Source organism: Condylura cristata, unplaced genomic scaffold, assembly GCF_000260355.1.
Source record: "Condylura cristata isolate star-nosed mole 26May11 unplaced genomic scaffold, ConCri1.0 scaffold00027, whole genome shotgun sequence".
NCBI classification, from domain to species: domain Eukaryota; kingdom Metazoa; phylum Chordata; class Mammalia; order Eulipotyphla; family Talpidae; genus Condylura; species Condylura cristata.
This window is the reverse complement of record NW_004567128.1, coordinates 20,025,728-20,043,995: the sequence shown is the minus strand read 5'-3', so window position 1 is coordinate 20,043,995 and position 18,268 is coordinate 20,025,728. Positions and strand designations below refer to the sequence as shown.

The following is an 18,268-nucleotide window of genomic DNA, read 5'->3' as shown; positions in this document are numbered from 1 at the left end:
ATGGATGGATGGATGGATAGATAGATAGATAGATAGATAGATAGATAGATAGATAGATAGATAGATAGATAGATAGATAGATAGATAGATGATATGACTGTATAAAAGAATGAACCACATGGACAAACTGAAAAATTAATTTATTATATGAGAAAACATACACAATATTTTTTAGTCAATGACTGCAAAGAAGCAGCCTACAAAACTTCACATCCACAATTAATTGTCTGAGAAGTACGGACACACTCATAATCACAACACTAATGTTCTTAAGGTGGTTTCCAAGGAAATGTTATATTTTACAATCCATTTTAATGTTTATTTCCCATTTACAAGGCTGAAAAGATTGCACCCAAATTCAGCTGAAGTCTAGCAGGATCACACTTTCAAGATGCAAATCACAATATAAAAGATGCTGCTTTGCCTGTTATGAATGACAATCAATACAAAAATGATAAATTTATTTGCCCTCAAAAACGCTTAACAGATTTCAATGGGTCTTTTTCCTTCAAGTACTATGTGTTTGGGTGCTAAATTCTGCAAGCAACTGATGATAAAGGTCAAGTGCTGAGCAGCGAACATTCACACTTGCCCTTCCAGAAGGCCAAGGCCCATGTATTGACTCAAGACACTAATGGATGGAACTACTAATCATAACCAGTCTATGGATTTGAATAACTATAACAATACCTTAAATATACATGGCACTTTAAAAAATGTTTTCAAAGCGTTTTCACACCTATTACTTAAATAGAGCTTTCTAACAACTTTGTGAGGTAGGTTGGGCAGGTGTATCATCCAATTTGGCGGGTGAGGAATCTGAGGTATAGGGCAATTCAGTAGTTTGTAGGGCTGGACAAGGAGATGCCAATCTATACAGTGCTGTCTCCAGTAACGAAGAGAGAAAGTCTAAACATGTCTGAGGATGCTAGTTCAATATATTTGAGGAAATACTTCAACTCCATTTAGCCAAATGATAGTAATTCAGGTGGAACAGCTGACGTGACAAGTTGTGGTATGTAACTAGAGGAAGCACACAGCACTGAGAGCTTTAAAAATTAGAATTATAGCAGAAAAACAAACTTTCACTCTCAACACATGAGGAAATTTGCTGTTTTGTTAGTTTTCAGGGCAACCTAGCTCTGCAGTCTAAACTCATTTCAAGTATAATTTTAAAACAAAAATTTTCAGTTCAACATGACACACATTTTTACCATACAGGAAAAAAGTGACTTCTCTCCCCTAAGTGGATGGACAAAGTGGATGGATGACCCCAAAGCAGGAGTATTTGTGTATCAAGGGTTAATGATGACAAAATGCACAACTTAGATACCAATTCTCCTTGTACTTATAAATGTGGCATACAGTTGGCTTTGGGTAGTCTCACTGACAGTCACTACTAGTTTGGTTTGAGGTTACTCAAGATACTTACTGTCTTCTACATTAAAATGTAATGAAGGTTCAGACTTTATAGTGGTTCTTAAGACAAGCCTCAAATGAAGGCTCTTACTTACCAATCCCTATCCCTGTTTAATTCTGACAATGAACTCACTCAGACTTAGCATTTTTAATCTGTTCCCTGATGGACTGGTTTTTAGAAACTGGTTGGTCAGAAAGTATAGTCGTTAGGGCCCGTTGACTCTTGATCCTGACTGACCTGCAATGTCCAGCCTACTCAGTGACGGCTCACCTGTTTCCAGATACTTCACTATGAAGGATTTAACAGTAGAAACAACGAGTCTGGATCCAGGTATTTTCCCGAGACCATTGATGGGATGCTACACTATCCTTCTATGAACGTATATAGGGTTTTAGATAAAAAGAGAAATTAATTGAAGGGGGAGCATGCAGGAGGATAAGTTGGAGATTTTGTTCAAAGTAGCTTATAATCACACCAAACTAAAACACATTCAGTTAAAGACATTTCATCCCTTTCTATAATATGGAAGTTTCTAAAGTTAACATCTAACTGGGGTGGGGGGGCAAAGGGAAGTAAACCCTTTTCTTTCAATTAATGGAAATTAAAATGGCTTATATACCTGAGCTAGGTGAGAGATTTCTGTGACATTTTCTAGAACAAATAATTTCTGAGAGGCAAGGAAGAGAGGGTGTGAAGACTACGAATTTTAGTACAACCCTTTTTAAGAAGGCAAATCCTACAAAATTCTACTAGAAAGTTCCTAGAATTGATGGAAAATACTGAACCTTGAAGAATTTTAAGACCACCTTCTAGTAGATTCACATCTTCCACCACCCAGAGAAGGTAAGAGTCCTGTTTATGAAATCCTACAACATGTAGATATTTTAACAACTGGCTTGATCCAGAATTTCTTCAACATGTTGTAAGGAAACAACTTTCCTAAAATACTAGGGCTTCCATAACCATGTTTAGAATTCAACTTTGTATCCATTTATTCTTGGAAATAAAATCTCTAAATCTAGACTTTTGAATCACTTAGAGATATCAGACCAAGGTGGCACACAGTTGGTTATGTACAAAGAACCCCAATGATACAATAATGGAACATCTGTCTATTAAAACAGCTCTCTTTGAAAACTCTGACAGAAATGATGTTGCTGATAGCAAAACCCCAGGAACCTGCCCCGGTCATCAGGATGGATCATGGGTGATAAGTATCCTCAGACATAATAAAACATTAGGCAATCTAGACCAGTATATCTAGAAACCCAAAAAATGCCCCTCATCGCTCTGCCTGATGGATCTAACCAGTCTAACTCAGATTTCATGCCAACGAAAGGTCAGTTAGCCTAGAAGAATATGGTCTGGCATGAACGGTAGCGCCTTATGCTGCTCCTCCAGCACTCAGGGGTCTCCCTAGCTTCTGCCATAGTGCCCGCATGCCCAAGAACACTCTAAAGGGGAGTGACTCACAAGGAGGTGAGATGAACTTCCTGCTTTGTTAACTATGCAGTGCTCAACACTTGTGTGAAGAACAGAAAACAGTGTCAGTATCCTAGGAAACTCAAGTCCTATTAAGCAGAGTAGAGCTCCTGAGTATTCACCGTCGGGTTGGTCACAGAGGTTACTTTACTGCTAGAAGGAATATCATCTCTTTCTCCTGATATTCTCACATCTGTCTTTGCTACAGACTCTTGGGGTCTCTGCCGCCTACCAATACAGCAAATACACTTTAGCCACTCCTGAAAACCTTCAGAAACACTGGTGGAAAAGAGCTTTTTGCAAGGATGGAAGAACTGATAGAACACAAGCATGAACAGAATGGCTATGCAGTATGCAACTAGCAACTGCAGAATCAACAGCGGCGCACACACATACATATAGATGTCAGTCTTGTAAAGATACCACATGAGCAGGAGGAAGGCATTCTCAATGAATCTCAGCATGTAGTAGACCAATAGCCGGTACCAGTTCTGGGACTTGCTAATGAGGTCAGGGTTGTTGATTTTTAGCTGCACAGCTGACCAGCAGAACATGTTGATACCGCAGTAGAGCAAGGTGAGGAAGCAGAGCACAATGGTGGTGCCCACCCGACTGAGGGCCTTCTCGATGTTCTCGGGGAATGGAGAGCCACTGCACCAGAAAAGGATCCAAGGGTATAAGAAGAAGCTGAAGAAGTTGACGAGCACGACCATCACCACCCAGGCCTTCAGGACGGAGGTAAAGAGGACCAGGACCACAACTCGAGTGGCAATCTCAAAGCTCCTCCAGAGGAAGATACAGACATAGGCCAGAGGCTTCACTTTGACTTCGTATTCATCGTACTTGATCTTGATGGCTAAGATGTTACAGCGCAAAGCTCCGTATACAATGGACAACAGGGATATGAACATGAAGAAACCTGGGAGAAAAGAGAAAGAGCACTGTCAAGTCTTAGCTCCACCAAGATCCCTGCTATGGCAGACACTCTAGGTATCTGCTCACTGTGCCGAGGCCTTTTTCCAGCTGGAGAGGTCTGCTCTGCCTAGGTACCCGGCAGACTGAAATGCCGAGGAACTAACACTCCTGAGTGCTCAATACCCCACTTCTATCTAGCCTTGATAATAGCTGGACTATAGCAACCTAAGCACCCTCACCTCGCTACTGATCCCCTGGGTGGGGTAACAGAGGCTTGTGTTCTACACTACTACCAGGGCTTCCTCCCTGGGTTAACACTTAGTCACTCGCTGTGACAGCCATCTAATAATGTTCCCCTGTTGGCTGTCTTCCCTGCCCTGTCTCATTTTCTTCTCCCATGTCCCTCACATGTTTCCAAATACATATGCACTCAATCCATAGTCTCAGGGTACATTTCAGGGCCAATTAAAACATATTTCCGCCCCCATCTTGTCCATCTGGATATGTAGGTTTTCTTTATTTACATTGTGCATTTTGTTGCTGGTGAGTTCACAGGCTCCTGAGGAGTCAAGAGTGATCATGTCTGCTACTAGAAGCCCCTCAACTTATGCCAGCAGTAGGTACACAGACAGAAGGTACTTGCCAGCCAATGTGTCAATGAGTTTCTCTGTATCTGCAGAACCTTTCACATTTATTGTGGACTATAGAATGCTCACTTTCTTTAGTCTTCAGTAATACTCTTAAATTCTGCAAAACACCAAAAGAAATGTGAACCTCGCTGTTACTGAGAGTCAATCTGTTTTGGGCTTAAAGACTTTACTGTTTCAAGAAGTCTCTAGTTGTTTATTTCTTCTCTCCCCCTGCCCATTATATTTATTGAGTTAGAATCTGTTTATGCCAATGTATTTGTTTTAGGCGCTATTGATTTAAATTTCTACAATTGTATGACTAACTGACTGTTTCCTAAAATGGTTTCATGACTCTATCCAGTTTACACAGAACAGCAGTTTGGGGAAGGACAAGGTGCAGCTCACGTCTGGAGCAGGGTGACATGCCCCAGAGCCTAACAGCGTTTGTTGTGAATTCTATTATCTAAGAAATCTGCTGCTGACCCCTGAATAGACTGCAAAGTAAAAACAAATGTGATCACTTACTACAGACTGCCACCGCCTCCAGATATTGGAACAAGAAGGCAGGGGAGGCCGGGCTTGGAGCTAGGGAGAGTCTGCCTCTGGTTTTGCTTTTGTCTCACCAGTTACACTGGGAAAATGACAATTTCACTGGGTTGTGTTTTCTCATTCATAAAATTGAGATGAGAGTACTTTCCATGCCTGCTTGTTAAAATGAAATGCCCATGTGACAAAAATGTCTCTACCTAAAATATTGAGGGCATTGGAGTAAAGGATCTTTTTCTTATGTAAGTTCTGAATCAATGGGAAAATATCTAGGGTTGGTGAGCATGATATTTTGAAGTGTTGGCACTTACTCGCCTTAATCAGCCTTAATCAAAGCATCAACTTTTCTCACAGTTTGCACTGATTTAAATCCTCAATATTATTCATTAGAAACACTTTCTACTAATCCAATTTGAAAGACAGAAATACTGCCATAGTAATAGCCTGTAAAGTAACTGAACTGAATTTTTGGGCTTTTTTTTTTTTGAGAGAGATTAATTCTTCAGAGCATTGCAAAGCAAATACATCATAGTGCTATATATTTACACATGCGGTTACATGTATAAATTTAAGAGCCCTAAGGATTTAGAATTTAACCCTATTCTTTTAGTCCTTATTTCTTTTTACTATAAGAAAAATACTTCAGACAGGTGAACTGATCATAAACCATTAAAACATAAATAAGCTATACATGCAGTATTTATATTATCATATTTGTGGCACTTTAACTCCAAATTATCTGTTACTATGAAAAATGCAATGACCCAAATAATTTTTAAGAATCTATTCATTTTTCTCTTGTTAGGTCAATTATCTCCAAATTACCTCTTTTTCTCTATCAAGAAAATTAGCCAATTACCTCCCAACTGCTGCTTAGTAGCAAACAACTGCTGAAGCCTTCTGAGACTGCAAAGAAATGATCTCGAATCACTGACTTCAGTCATCATTCCCACTGTTGGGTGCTCACTGCAAAATGCCACAGATAGAAAGGGGACCAGGAAAAGAAATGCACTTGGGAAGCAAGACACTTGCACAAAATGCTTGAAATGTACATTTCTACCACTAGAATTAAGCTGCTCTCTAAAGGATGGTTAGGATGAATCTCATGCAAATACCTACTTATTCAGACTGAAATGGAGGTAAGTCCTCTGTAGCATTTCCCAACCTTATCGTCCTACAGGCAACACAGAGGGGATCCGTTGGCAGCCCTGCCCATTGAACTGATACCTGATAGAAGTCCAACATGCCCTAATAATTCTACCCTTATTTCCTATGAGGTTGTGTGTTTGGGGGGGATGTGCATTCTAGGCAAAGCTACACAGGTAGCTTTGGCAATACTCCAAACCCTTGCCACACTTCCAAAGCATCCTACCAGTAAGTTCTGACCAAATGGATTTCTTCCAAAGGTGCTCTCTTCCTACGATGTTATTAGGAGTGAGCCGGCTCATTCCCTGACAACATCAAAACTTATTTCTGTGTTAAGTGGCAGAGAATATTTTATTTTCCGGGATTCCTCTTAGAATGGAATTCTTAGGATGGAGAAAGGAAAACTGTTTCTCTGCTGTACTGGAGTGACATAGGAGGGTGATCCAGAGAAGGAGGATGGTAAACAGTTTGTTTTCTCTAACATGACTTCATAGATATTGGATATTCAAAAAAATGAACATACAAAATGCTTGGGTGGAATATATTTTTCATAAAAATTAGTGAATGGATTCAAGGATGGACTGCGGCAGGCTACAAATTGAGTGTAATGCAGAGGAAAACTAGGAGTTAGCACACCAAGCTTATGAAATTTGGAATTTTAAGTAGATTTCTGAAAGTCAGTGATTTATAGTTTACCTTTTTTTCTCTCAAATCAGTAGACAAAGTGTCTTTCCTACTGCTTGGAGCCAGGATCTCCACATGTGCTACACTTATCAATAATCCTTTCTCCATTGCAATATCTTCTCAACCTTCTAGATGCTGAATAGTCCTATAACAATGCTAGTAGGGAGAGAGGGAGGGATGATGGGATGGAGGAGAAAAAAAGGAGTTCTCTCTTTGGTTCACACTTCTTTCTGTCATCCAACATTCTCTTGGATACTTTCCAGTCAGTCCTCTTGAATTATCTCTAATCAAAAAACTCCCTTTCTAACCACAACTCCTTGCAATCTAGATTCTGGTCTTGCTCCTTCCTATCTCTCCACAACATTTGGCATCACTCATTCCCACCTTCTTAAAACTTTCCTGTAGAAATGATGGTTTCCTTCAATCGGCTTCTCACATTTCTTACAGATTCGCCTCTGTCTCCTTCTCAGGCATTTCTTTCTCATCCACTCAAGAACCTATTTTTTTTTTTTGGTCTGTTTTTTTTTTTTTTTAAGATTTATTTATTTATTCATACAGAACTGGGGTACAGGCCAGAGATGCAGAGGGTGAGAGGATTCACCAGAGACAGAGTGGGGAGCAGAACAGGCAGATGAGTGGGGAGCAGAACAGCCAGATCGACGAAGTACACTGCTGAGGTGAGCAGCAGGCGGGCCGGGAGAGGTCTGCCACACCATGTGGTCTCCTCCAGGGCAGGCGGGGATCGAACTCATGCGGAAGTGGCTTAAGCTTCTCAGTGCTGTGCTTTAACCCGCTGCGCCACCAGGGAGGGCCTGGTCTGGTTGTTTTTTAAAGAAAAGTAGCCTGCCCCCTGCAGAGGCCTGCTAGGATGTGTCTGGAGTCTTAGGAGATTGACTACCATATATTTTCCTGTAAATGGACCCTGAGAACTTGCTTTGGGGTTCTAGGAGTAAAGTGCAGTTCTTCATATACTCCTGATGAAGGAAGTTCTCCTCTACTGGAGAAGGCTGTCCTCTTCTGCTGAGCATGCAATTCAAGAGCCATGACAAGGGAGTAGTGAAGGGGGAAAGGGACACCCACCCAGTCAGCCAGCTCAGCCAATCAGCACAGGTGATCAATGAGTGACAGATGTCACCACCAGATTGCCCTTCTACCCAAGGAAACCTACCAGGCTTTCCTTATTAGATATCGTAGAGGTGATTAAAAACAACAAAACAAAACATGCTAAGAACAAAACTTAAGTTCCCTGAAAAATCTCATCTTACATTCCCCCATTACACCCAAATAAATCTCTGAGCTCTTGCTACTCAGCATGGCTCATTGACCAACAACATCAGTAACAAAACAGGAAGGAGTTTGTCTGAAGTGCCCCATCTCAGATCCAGAATTTGTATTTTAGCAAGATTTTCTAGGCGAATTGTATGTACATTAAAGCCTGAAAAGTATTTCTCCCTTTCTGATTGTCACTTGTTACCTCTCATATAGTGTTGGCAAAGGATGCTAACTGCCTTGTTTCTCTGCCAACAGCCTTCTCTTCCTTATCTCCTTGTTCTTCAAGGTTCAATTGAAGTGTGACCTTATCAATGATGCCTTCCCTAGCCTTTATTCAACTATATCCATTTAATTGTCTTAAATGATTCCAAGGGCTTTCCTGGTGGTGCAAGGGTTTAAAACACAGCACCATGAAGCTATCCGCAGCCACTGCAGCACAAGTTCCATCCCTGGCCAGGGAGGGGACCCACATGGTACCGCAGATCTCTCTGGTCTCACCCACTGCTCCCCTAAGCAGTATTTCAGTCAATCTGCCTGTTCTGTTCCCTAATCTGTCTCTGGTGAATCCTCTCACCCTCTGCACCTCTGGCCTGAACCCAGCTCTTGTATACATAAATAAATAAATCTTTTAAAGAAATGATTCCAAGACTCTTTCTAGCCTCAGTTAACAGTCACTCTATTGGGATCTCACAGCCCCCTATGCATATATTTTGTCTCATCACTCGGTACCTTTGGTTTACTTGTCTATTTCCTATACAGTGCAATTTCCTAGCGGTAACTACATATTTTTATTACCAGTACTAGCACAGTGACTGGTACAAAGTGGGTAATATATACTTGAGTAAATGGATGAATGAAAAAGTGCATGATATGTGAACTGCCTCTTTCCACCACTAACTGAAGAATTTAAGATCCAAATTAGAAAAGACATTGGAGATTTAAGTGAACACTCTAAAAATTTCTCCTTTAACTTGCAAAACAGGGTTATGGAGAACCAATATGGTATTCTCTGACCACAGAAGCAACTAAGGGGGTAAGTGCTGCTTCAGAATGTGGGGCTCAACCAGAATTAACACAGGACTGGATTATCTCACCAAGAAGTGGCATCTTCCTAGTCAATTGGCCGAATACTGTTCTTACTAGAGTCCATGCCTTACTACTGGGAGTTATCCTTGACTACTTATTCTAGATTCAACATTCCTCTGCTTTCATTCCACCTTAGGCCTGATAATTGGTTAACAAACTGTCAACGAAGAGGCTGAGGATGAGAGAGATCGTCACCACCATCACTCACATCTGCCACATTCCCTCTCCAGTTGTTAACACAAATACTGCTCTGGTTCTTTATTTTGACAGCTTTTACTGTGATATACTTCACATACCAGGCAATTCGCGATTTAAAGTACACACGTCAATGTTTTCTTAAAGTAGTCTCACAGATATATGCAACCATGATCAATCCATTTTAGTACATTTTCACTACTTTCTTTTTTTTTTTTTAAGATTTATCTATTTATTCATACAGAACTGGGGGTACAGGCCAGAGATGCAGAGGGTGAGCGGATTCACCAGGGACAGAGTGAGAAGCAGAACAGGCAGATCGATGAAGTACACTGCTGAGGGAAGCAGCGGGTGGGTCAGGAGAGGTCTACCATGCCATGTGGTCACCTCCGGGGCAGGCGGGAATCGAACTCATGCGGAAGTGGCTTTAGCTTCTCAGTGCTGTGCTTTAACCCGCTGTACCACCAGGGAGGGCCATTTTTTCACTTCTTTCAAAAAGAAACCCTAATACCCTTTAATCTATCATTCCTCCAACCCTTCCTTTCAACCCAATTGGCCCGAAGAAATCACTGATCTATTTTCTGTCCCTATAGATTTCCCTTATTGTGAACTTTTATATGAAAGGAATCATATAATATATGTGGTCTTTGTGACTTTTTTTTTTCACTAAGCCTAACATTCTCCAAGTTCATCCATATTGCAGCATTTACTAGTACTGCAATCCTTTTTATGTTCAAATAATCTCCCATTTGTGAATATACCATATTTTGTTTATCCACTGGTCACCAATGCACATTTGTGTTTTTTCTATCTCCTGGCTATTATGAGTGTTGCTATGAACACTCTTCCTGAACACCTCTTTGTGTGGACATAAGTTCTTATTTCTCTTGGGTCTACAGGAATAGAGTTTCTGAGTCATATAGTAACTGCATATTTGTTTAAGGAACTGCCAGACTGTTTTCTAAAGCAATCATACATCTTACATTCCTATCAGTAGTATATTAGAGTTCCAATTTCTCTATGTTCTTGCCAATGTTTGTTATTATGATTAACTTGTAGTTTTATTATTATAGCTTTCTGACTCTAGTCATTCTAGTGACGGTGAAGTGGCATCTCACTGGGATTTTGATTTGCATTCCCCATATGACTGACGATCAAGCATTTCTTCATGTGCATTTTGGCCATCGGTGAATCTTCCTTTGTTGCTTTTCATTCTTAACTATGGGTGGATCAAACTTGGAACAGATTTCACATTTGCCCATATGTAGCCCCAAAAGTTTGCCAGTATTCAAGGCCAGAAATGCATAGACTAACTTAAGAATGATGTATTAACCTTACTCACAGCTATCAATAAGCATTTAAATTGGAAATTTTAAATTGAAAAGAAAAAAAAGTACAGTTCTATGTCATGCTTTTTTGAACTTGCTAAAAATAAAAAAGGCATCAGAAAGCAAAGGAGGGTGATTTTCATGCTGGCAATGGTAGATTTGTTTTTGTAAAACATTTATGCCAAGAAGTAGACCAACATCCATTCCAAAGTATCATAGATCTAACAAAGCATTTCTGAGACCAAGATATCAAAGAGAAGCAAAGTTCCAAGAGAAAATCCTGTAGCTGTTTTTCTCTTCATGTTATGTAGGTACAAAGAGACAAGAATCTGAACATAGCTTTCATTAGTCTTTCAAAGCTAGTGTGTATAGGAGCAAATACTGATTGTGGCCCCACAAAGCTCTTGGTGGGAACCTAGAGCACTAGACACTAGGAATGAAGGTGATCAGAAATAAATAAACCCTCACAAGACCTGATTTCAGGTCAAGTACAGATTTCAATCAACTCAAGTTGTAGTTGAAAATAGTTAGTCTACATGAAGTCCAACTTAAGTAAAATCTTTGTAACTGTTAAGTAAAATTTTAATGGAGAAAGATAATGCATCCATGGCCTCAAATTATCTCTTTTTTTCATACAAATATCAGACAATTAAAAATAATATGGATGCCAATAATAAAAATTGAAAAGAAATATTAAAATCTAGGAATAAAAATAGATAATAAAACAGATCCATGGGAGACACAGATACTGGAATTATCTGACACTGACTACAAAATATCTCTAATTAATATATTTAAGAAATTATATGACGGGCCCTCCCTGGTGGCTCAGTGGGTTGGAGTGCAGCACTGCAAAGCTGGTCACCACAGCTTCAGTGTGAGTTCGATCCCCACCCCAGAGGTGACCACATGGCACAGCAGAATTCTCCTGACCCGCCTGCTGCTCCCCTCAGCAATATACTTCATCGATCTGCCTGTTCTGCTCTACACTCTGTCTCTAGTGAGTGTTATCACCGCTCCTGTACCCCCATTCTGTACGCATAAATAAATAAAAAATCTTAAAAAAAATAAAATACCTCCTCACATGCCTGCCACCACAGCACACCCACCACCAAGGCACCCACAAGACCGGTAATTTTTCTAAAAGAGAAAATGGAAATTCTAGAACTGAAAAATACAATAAACAAAATGAAAATCAACGCAGGTGTATCAGATTAGAAATGGCTATCACTACTAAGTAGAAGACAATTCAGAAGAAAATAGGTAAATAAAAACATCAGGTGAAAAGTGGAAAAGTGAAAATATTGGGGGGTAGGGAAATAAGAAGAGTTGGCCAGAAGCAATATATTTTTTAAAATATTTACTTATTTATGCATACAAGAACTGGCATACAGGCCAGAGGTGTAGGGGGTGAGAGGATTCACCAGAGACAGAGTGGGGAACACAACAGGCAGACTGACTGAAATCTTCTGCTGAGGGGGAGAGCAGGTGAGACAGGAGAGGTCAGCTGTGCCATGTGGGTCACCTCCCTGGCCGGGGGTCAAACTCATGCTGCTGTATTGTGGACAGCTTCATAGTGCTGCACCAGAGAGGCCCCCAAAAGAAGTAATATTTAAAGTGACAAAGACTGATAAAATTTCCCCAAACTGCTAAATATCAAAGTAAATCCTAATAAGATAAATATGAAGAAAAAAAAAAAGCATCTCTATCAAGTTAAAATTGTTGAAAGCCAAAAGTTAAAACAAAAACCTGAGAAAGTACTAAGAAACAAAAAGATTAACTACAAAAGAATAACAGTAAGGACAGTTGGCATCTCCACAGTAATAATGGAGGTAAAATTAAAATGAATGATGACCTCAAAATTATAGAACAAAGAGTTCTATACCCCAAAATGAGATAAAATCAGAATTAGGGAATTTGTTCAAAACAGACCTGCTCTGAAGGAAATACTAACGGTAGTATTTCAGATCCAACAAAACCAAAGCCATATGGAAGCGGAGGCATACAGGAAGGTCTGAACAAGGCCCGAAAAGATAAACTCAACTCAGTTTTCATACAAAAAGGGTTCACTCATTTGTCACCCCAAAATGACCGCCAAAGACACAAAAAGAAACTCAAGCTACTTAGTCATCAGGAAATGCAGATTCAAACTAAAATAAAATACTCCTGTACACTCATTGTGCTACTGAAAGTGTAACCATGTGTTGTGGAGGGTGGGAAGGAAGCTTTCTGCAGCTTCTTCTAAAGCTAAACATAGGCATTCCTTGAGGCCCAGAAATTTGACTGCTGAGTATATCTGTTGCAGACCTTGATATACATGTATATGAAAGGGGACATGCCGGCGAATTACAGCAGTGTTATTTCTAATTGACCCCAATGTGAAAATGACCTACATATTAAGTGCAGAATGCTATCATTTTATTGTAGTATATTCCCACAATGGAATACAACATAGTAATGCTAAAAAAAACTTCTGCTACAAGGCGCAACATTGAAAAATTTCAAAAAAATACAATATTGAGTGAAAGAAGCTAGAACTCCAATGCCATCTATATATGCAATTTTTTAAAAACAGAAACATTAGCCTGATGTTGTCTGCTTTCTGCTTAGTGTACACCCTTTGGGAAGGACCATGCGGAAGTGACCAAGAAGTGGTACAGGGAGGCTTCTGGGGGTTCAGGTACTCTTCCGTGGCTTGTCCTGGATACAGGGTTACATGGTGTATTTTCTTTGTGATCGTTCATCAAGCTTCACCAATGTGCTGAGCACAGTTTACTGTATATATTTTATACTTTAATAAAGCTGTTTATTAAAAGATCTAGGTGTACTACTATAGCAGTTAGTAGGCACTCAGTAAATGATTATTAAATTTATTTTTAAGGGCAAAGATTACTCTTTCATTATTATAATAAAGTCATTTCAGAGACAGTTTCCTTTTCTATCCTGATCAACTAGAAATGCCAAGTAGAAAACATAGTATAAACCCATATATTTAGTTGGTATAGTAAACTTTGTTCTATAGATGTAGCCAAAAAGATACCCTAATAGTATAAAAATGTATTTTAAAGTCCAAGTCACTACGACCTTACTATTACAAAAATCTCCCAAGAACACCTGCCAGTTTTCCAAATGTTGAGTCAAAACTTCAGGACTTCCATTTCAAAAATATTTATATTTTGTTTCACAGTGGGAATTGTCAGAATAAATATTATGGCATATTATTTATAGCACACAGGATGTAATACTTGATCTCTAGTCTATAACTCCCAGAGATTCTGAATGATTTTGTTATTTTTCTCCTAGAAATAGTTTGGTTTCTTACCTAATGGAACTGGGTGATAAAATCGTCTAGCTCGTCATTCTTATATCCAAAATAATTATTGCTCTCTTACTTCATACTAGGGGCTATCATAACAACTTTACAGGTACTGATCACATAATGCTAACATCTATAAAGTAGATACTGTTATCCTCATTATACAGATGGGAGCACAGAGACAATATAATGGTAAATTACTTCCCACTCAGCTAGCAGAGCTGGAGTTCACACCTATGCAACCTTGTTCTAAGCTTTAGTCTTAATTTAACCAACTGGAGATTCTGACTCAATAATCAGGCCTATGTCCATCTCGGCTTCACTTTTCATCTCTTTTTCATGACAGGCAAGAACACTTGAAATTGCCCAGGGCCTCAAGAATGTATCTGCGTGTGCTCCACACTTAAGTATGACCTGCAGAGTATTGGGGGGAGTTGTTTGATTCTTGCCTGCTTCCACTCAGTCCCTCTTTCATATTTATTTTCTATTCCATGAATAGCCTCCATTTAGTGACTTTCTGAAATCATGCTGTCTAGACATCTTGGAGTGGGCAAGCCTCACAGTGCTGAGCTGGCTTCTGAGAATTGCCTCCCAAGGCACAATCAATGATCAGAAAGAAGTGGGGCAGGCTGCTTTATCTGCCCTACCAACCAGTTCTCCTCCTTCCTTATCATCCTGCCTCAGGCAGAGAGAAGAAGTATCAATGAGTTAAGCCAGAGAAAAAGAAAACCCTCCTATTGCCAAACAAAGGGAGTCAGTATCTGACCACCAAGTGTGGGACCCTCTATCAGGTTACTTATAACTATTCAGAACCCTCAGACAAAAGTTCTGCATTCTGCTGCAGATTCTTAATTGCAAAGCATGGCAAACCCTCTTAAAACACAGTAACTCACATACAATGGGCACTGTAAACAATCAAACATAGCCACCTGACCAGAGGCCTGAAATAATGTCATGCATTTTCTGCTTTGCCAATGTTTGGACCACAGACACTTGTAAATATACACATCCTTACTTCCACTAGTCTTTTCAACTGTATAATTTCCCCCAAAATTTATCTTCCCTCTCTCTATTCATATGCTTTACTTCTGTTCTCCATATTTAATGGCCTTGTTCTTATGTGTCTATGGTTGTGAGCAACATGAAAATTATTTAGAGATAGGATATAAATAAAAAATAAGTGTATAGGGCCCTCCTTGGTGGCGCAGCGGGTTAAAGCACTGCACTAAGAAGCTAAAGCCACTTCCGTATGTGTTCGATCCCCGCCTGCCCCGGAGGTGATCCACATGGTGTGGCAGACCCCTCCTGACCCACCAGGTGCTCCCCTCAGCAGTGTACTTCCTCTATCTGCCTGCTCTGCTCCCCTCTCTGTGTGTGGTGAATCCTCTCACCATCCCTGAACCTCTGACCTGTACCCAGTTCTGTATGAATAAATAAGTAAATCTTAAAAAAAAGTGGATTGGCCCTCCCAGGTGGCGCAGCGGGTTAAAGCACTGCACTGAGAAACTAAATCCACTTCCGCATGAGTTCGAACCCCGCCTGCCCTGGAGGTGACCGCATGGTGAGGCAGACCTCTCCTGACCCGCCCGCTGCTCCCCTCAGCAGTGTACTTCGTTGATCTGCCTGTTCTGCTTCCCCTCAGTCTCTGGTGAATCCTCTCACCCTCCGCATCTCTGGCCTGTACCCCAGTTCTGTACGAATAAATAAATAAATCTTTTTTAAAAAAAAAAAGTGGATAAATATATGGCTTATATCTTGTAATGAAGACCTGTGTATATGTGGAGATGAGAATGAGGAACTAATTGTTTTCCTACTGAATATCGCTAAATAACTGCCACTAGCTTGTGGTCACAGATTGCAGAAAAAATCAGAGCCTAAACCAGGCTAAAGCCAAGGCTGAATGAAAAGTCTTGCAATAATGCATGAAAGCATTTCCCCTAGTGCCTTTAGAGGGGAGTTTGATTTAGGAGGATGAATATGAATTCACCTTTAACTCTTGTAGACCACATACCATTTTATACATTAGCATATACCATTAAATAATCATATCAACCACTATTAGGTTGCTGTGTGAATGTGTGTGTGTGTGTGTGTGTGTGTATTTCACTGAGTATAGCTAATAATGTTCTTTGGTACAAATAATATTAAATAGAACTGTATTTAGAAGGTGAAGTCAAAAACAAGACAGGTACCAGACTTTCTACTCTATTGTCACCCATCCATCCATCCATCCATCCATCCATCCATCCATCCATCCATCCATCCGTCCGTCTGTCCATCCATATAGCTATCATCTTTCTTGGATTTACAAATAGTTAAACAAATTCATCTGGTTGTAGCTTACCCCGAGCAGTATGGGATCGAACCATATATATTCAATAAGGAGCAGAGACTTAAGACACTTCCATATTGGAGTAAAATTAGCATAATACTAGAGTAAGAAAACAAACTACATTTCTTATAGCTTGACTGAGGTAGTATAATTTATGCACAAACAACTGTATACACTGTATAAAACTTGATGAGTTTGGACACGTGCAAGTAAAATTCAAAATAACTAAAAACTTCAACTTGCCCATATTAAATCTATTTTCCAATTAACCACTGTTCTGGCTTTAGGTAAGAGACGTCAAATTCATACCCCTCGTAGAATACAAGTTCAACAAAAAGAGAACTTTTTACTTTGTTCACTGATGCCTGGCATAAAGTACTATGCGTGGCACATAGTAGGTTTAAATAAATATTTCTTGATAACAAGAATTTGTTATCAAATTCAGCACTATATTCAAGTCGGTATTCTTTAAATTAGCATATGCAACAAACATATTCCAAATGGTGCACCATCCTCAATCCATGAAGTGTATTTCTGTAAGTATGGCATCTTCTCAAAGAGTAGTAGAAGGAAAATGTATCTTTTTGAAATATTTGCAATAGTAAGGCTGAAAAATACACACATAAAATATACTTCTGGTTGGCCCATATTTACCAAAACCTCCAGTACCATGAAACTTCTATTCCCCTTGGACTGCTTAACTGGGTTTCATGCATATTTGGCACATTTGTTCTGCCTGTCATTCTTACTTTGGAAGAGAAGAAATTGGCTAGCCAACTCTCTGCTCAGAGAAATAAAATTATTTATCTCTGGAAATTTAAAGATTTTAAACATTAACTAAAATAATCCAAATTCTTCTCTAAAAGGTTTGAAAAAGAACAGAATTTAGAATTAGCTAGTTTTCTACATTCTTTCTAGACACTCATCACACTCCCCCTCTTCAATTAACTTTGACATCTGGATCCTTGTCTACATATGCAAAAGAACTCAGAAAATGCTCACAAAGGCAGATGATAACCGTATATCCTTAAGTACAACTGAAGTAGCCAGTTCTTGAAGTTTCTAAAGTCACAGATTATCTTCTTCCCTCTAAACAAAGTGAACATATGCCATTGTAATAACCTTCTTCTAAAATACTTTGTGTTTATGGTTAATATTATTTTCCATAGATACAATTTAATTTCATTTTATCCACTGAATTCAAATTACTTTCAGATCTTGAGGCACAATTAGAAATATCAGAAATAGCTTCCAATCTGAAGCTAGTATTAAAAACTATTTATCTCTGGAAATTTAAAAATTTCCTATCTAATTCTTCTTAGTCTCCTACATGCTGGAAAAAAATGCAGAATCAGCCTTAATAAGTAAAAGCCACCAACACCAATTACTATTACCCATATTAATAAAGCGGTGTGAGCCAGTTTGACCCTTTCCATACATGTTTTTCTTGCCCACTGCCAATCTCTAGGCCTTAGCCAACCTTTTATCTCTCCATCTCGAAGCCAGGGTGATCTTTGATTCCAAAAGATAAGGAAGCATTGAATACATTGTACCTAAGAAATAAAAAACGTGAACTCAACTTTTTGCAAAAGTCTTTAGTGTATCCACATGTGTGTCTTCGGACTAAGTGCCATCAGACATTTGCTTACAGCATTAAAAAGATGTGTACAGCATACACACAATAGAATATTACTCAGTGATCAAGAAAGATAAACACATGCCTTTTGCAGCAACACGGACGGAGTTGGAAGGGATCATACTTTGTGAAATAAGCCAAAAAGACAAAGAAAAATATTGGATGGTTTCACTCATAGCAGGAGCATAAAAGACCAGGGGGTAAAAATAATGGACAACTATAACCAGAGACATTTTTGGGGGGTGGAGTGGGTAATGGGATAAAAAATGGGAGTGGCAGGG

At 39.4% G+C, this 18,268-nt stretch overlaps 1 protein-coding gene across 1 annotated transcript in view; it reads right to left on the bottom strand.

The window, feature by feature from the left end:
* Positions 1-145: 145 nt before the first annotated feature.
* The window catches only part of XK (X-linked Kx blood group), a 39,330-nt gene continuing 21,207 nt past the window's right edge, over positions 146-18,268 (bottom strand). Inside the window, exon 3 of the mRNA XM_004690111.2 lies at positions 146-3,821. Coding sequence (XP_004690168.1) covers positions 2,995-3,821 — 827 coding nt within the window. The 3' untranslated portion in view covers positions 146-2,994. The remainder of the gene's footprint in view (positions 3,822-18,268) is intronic.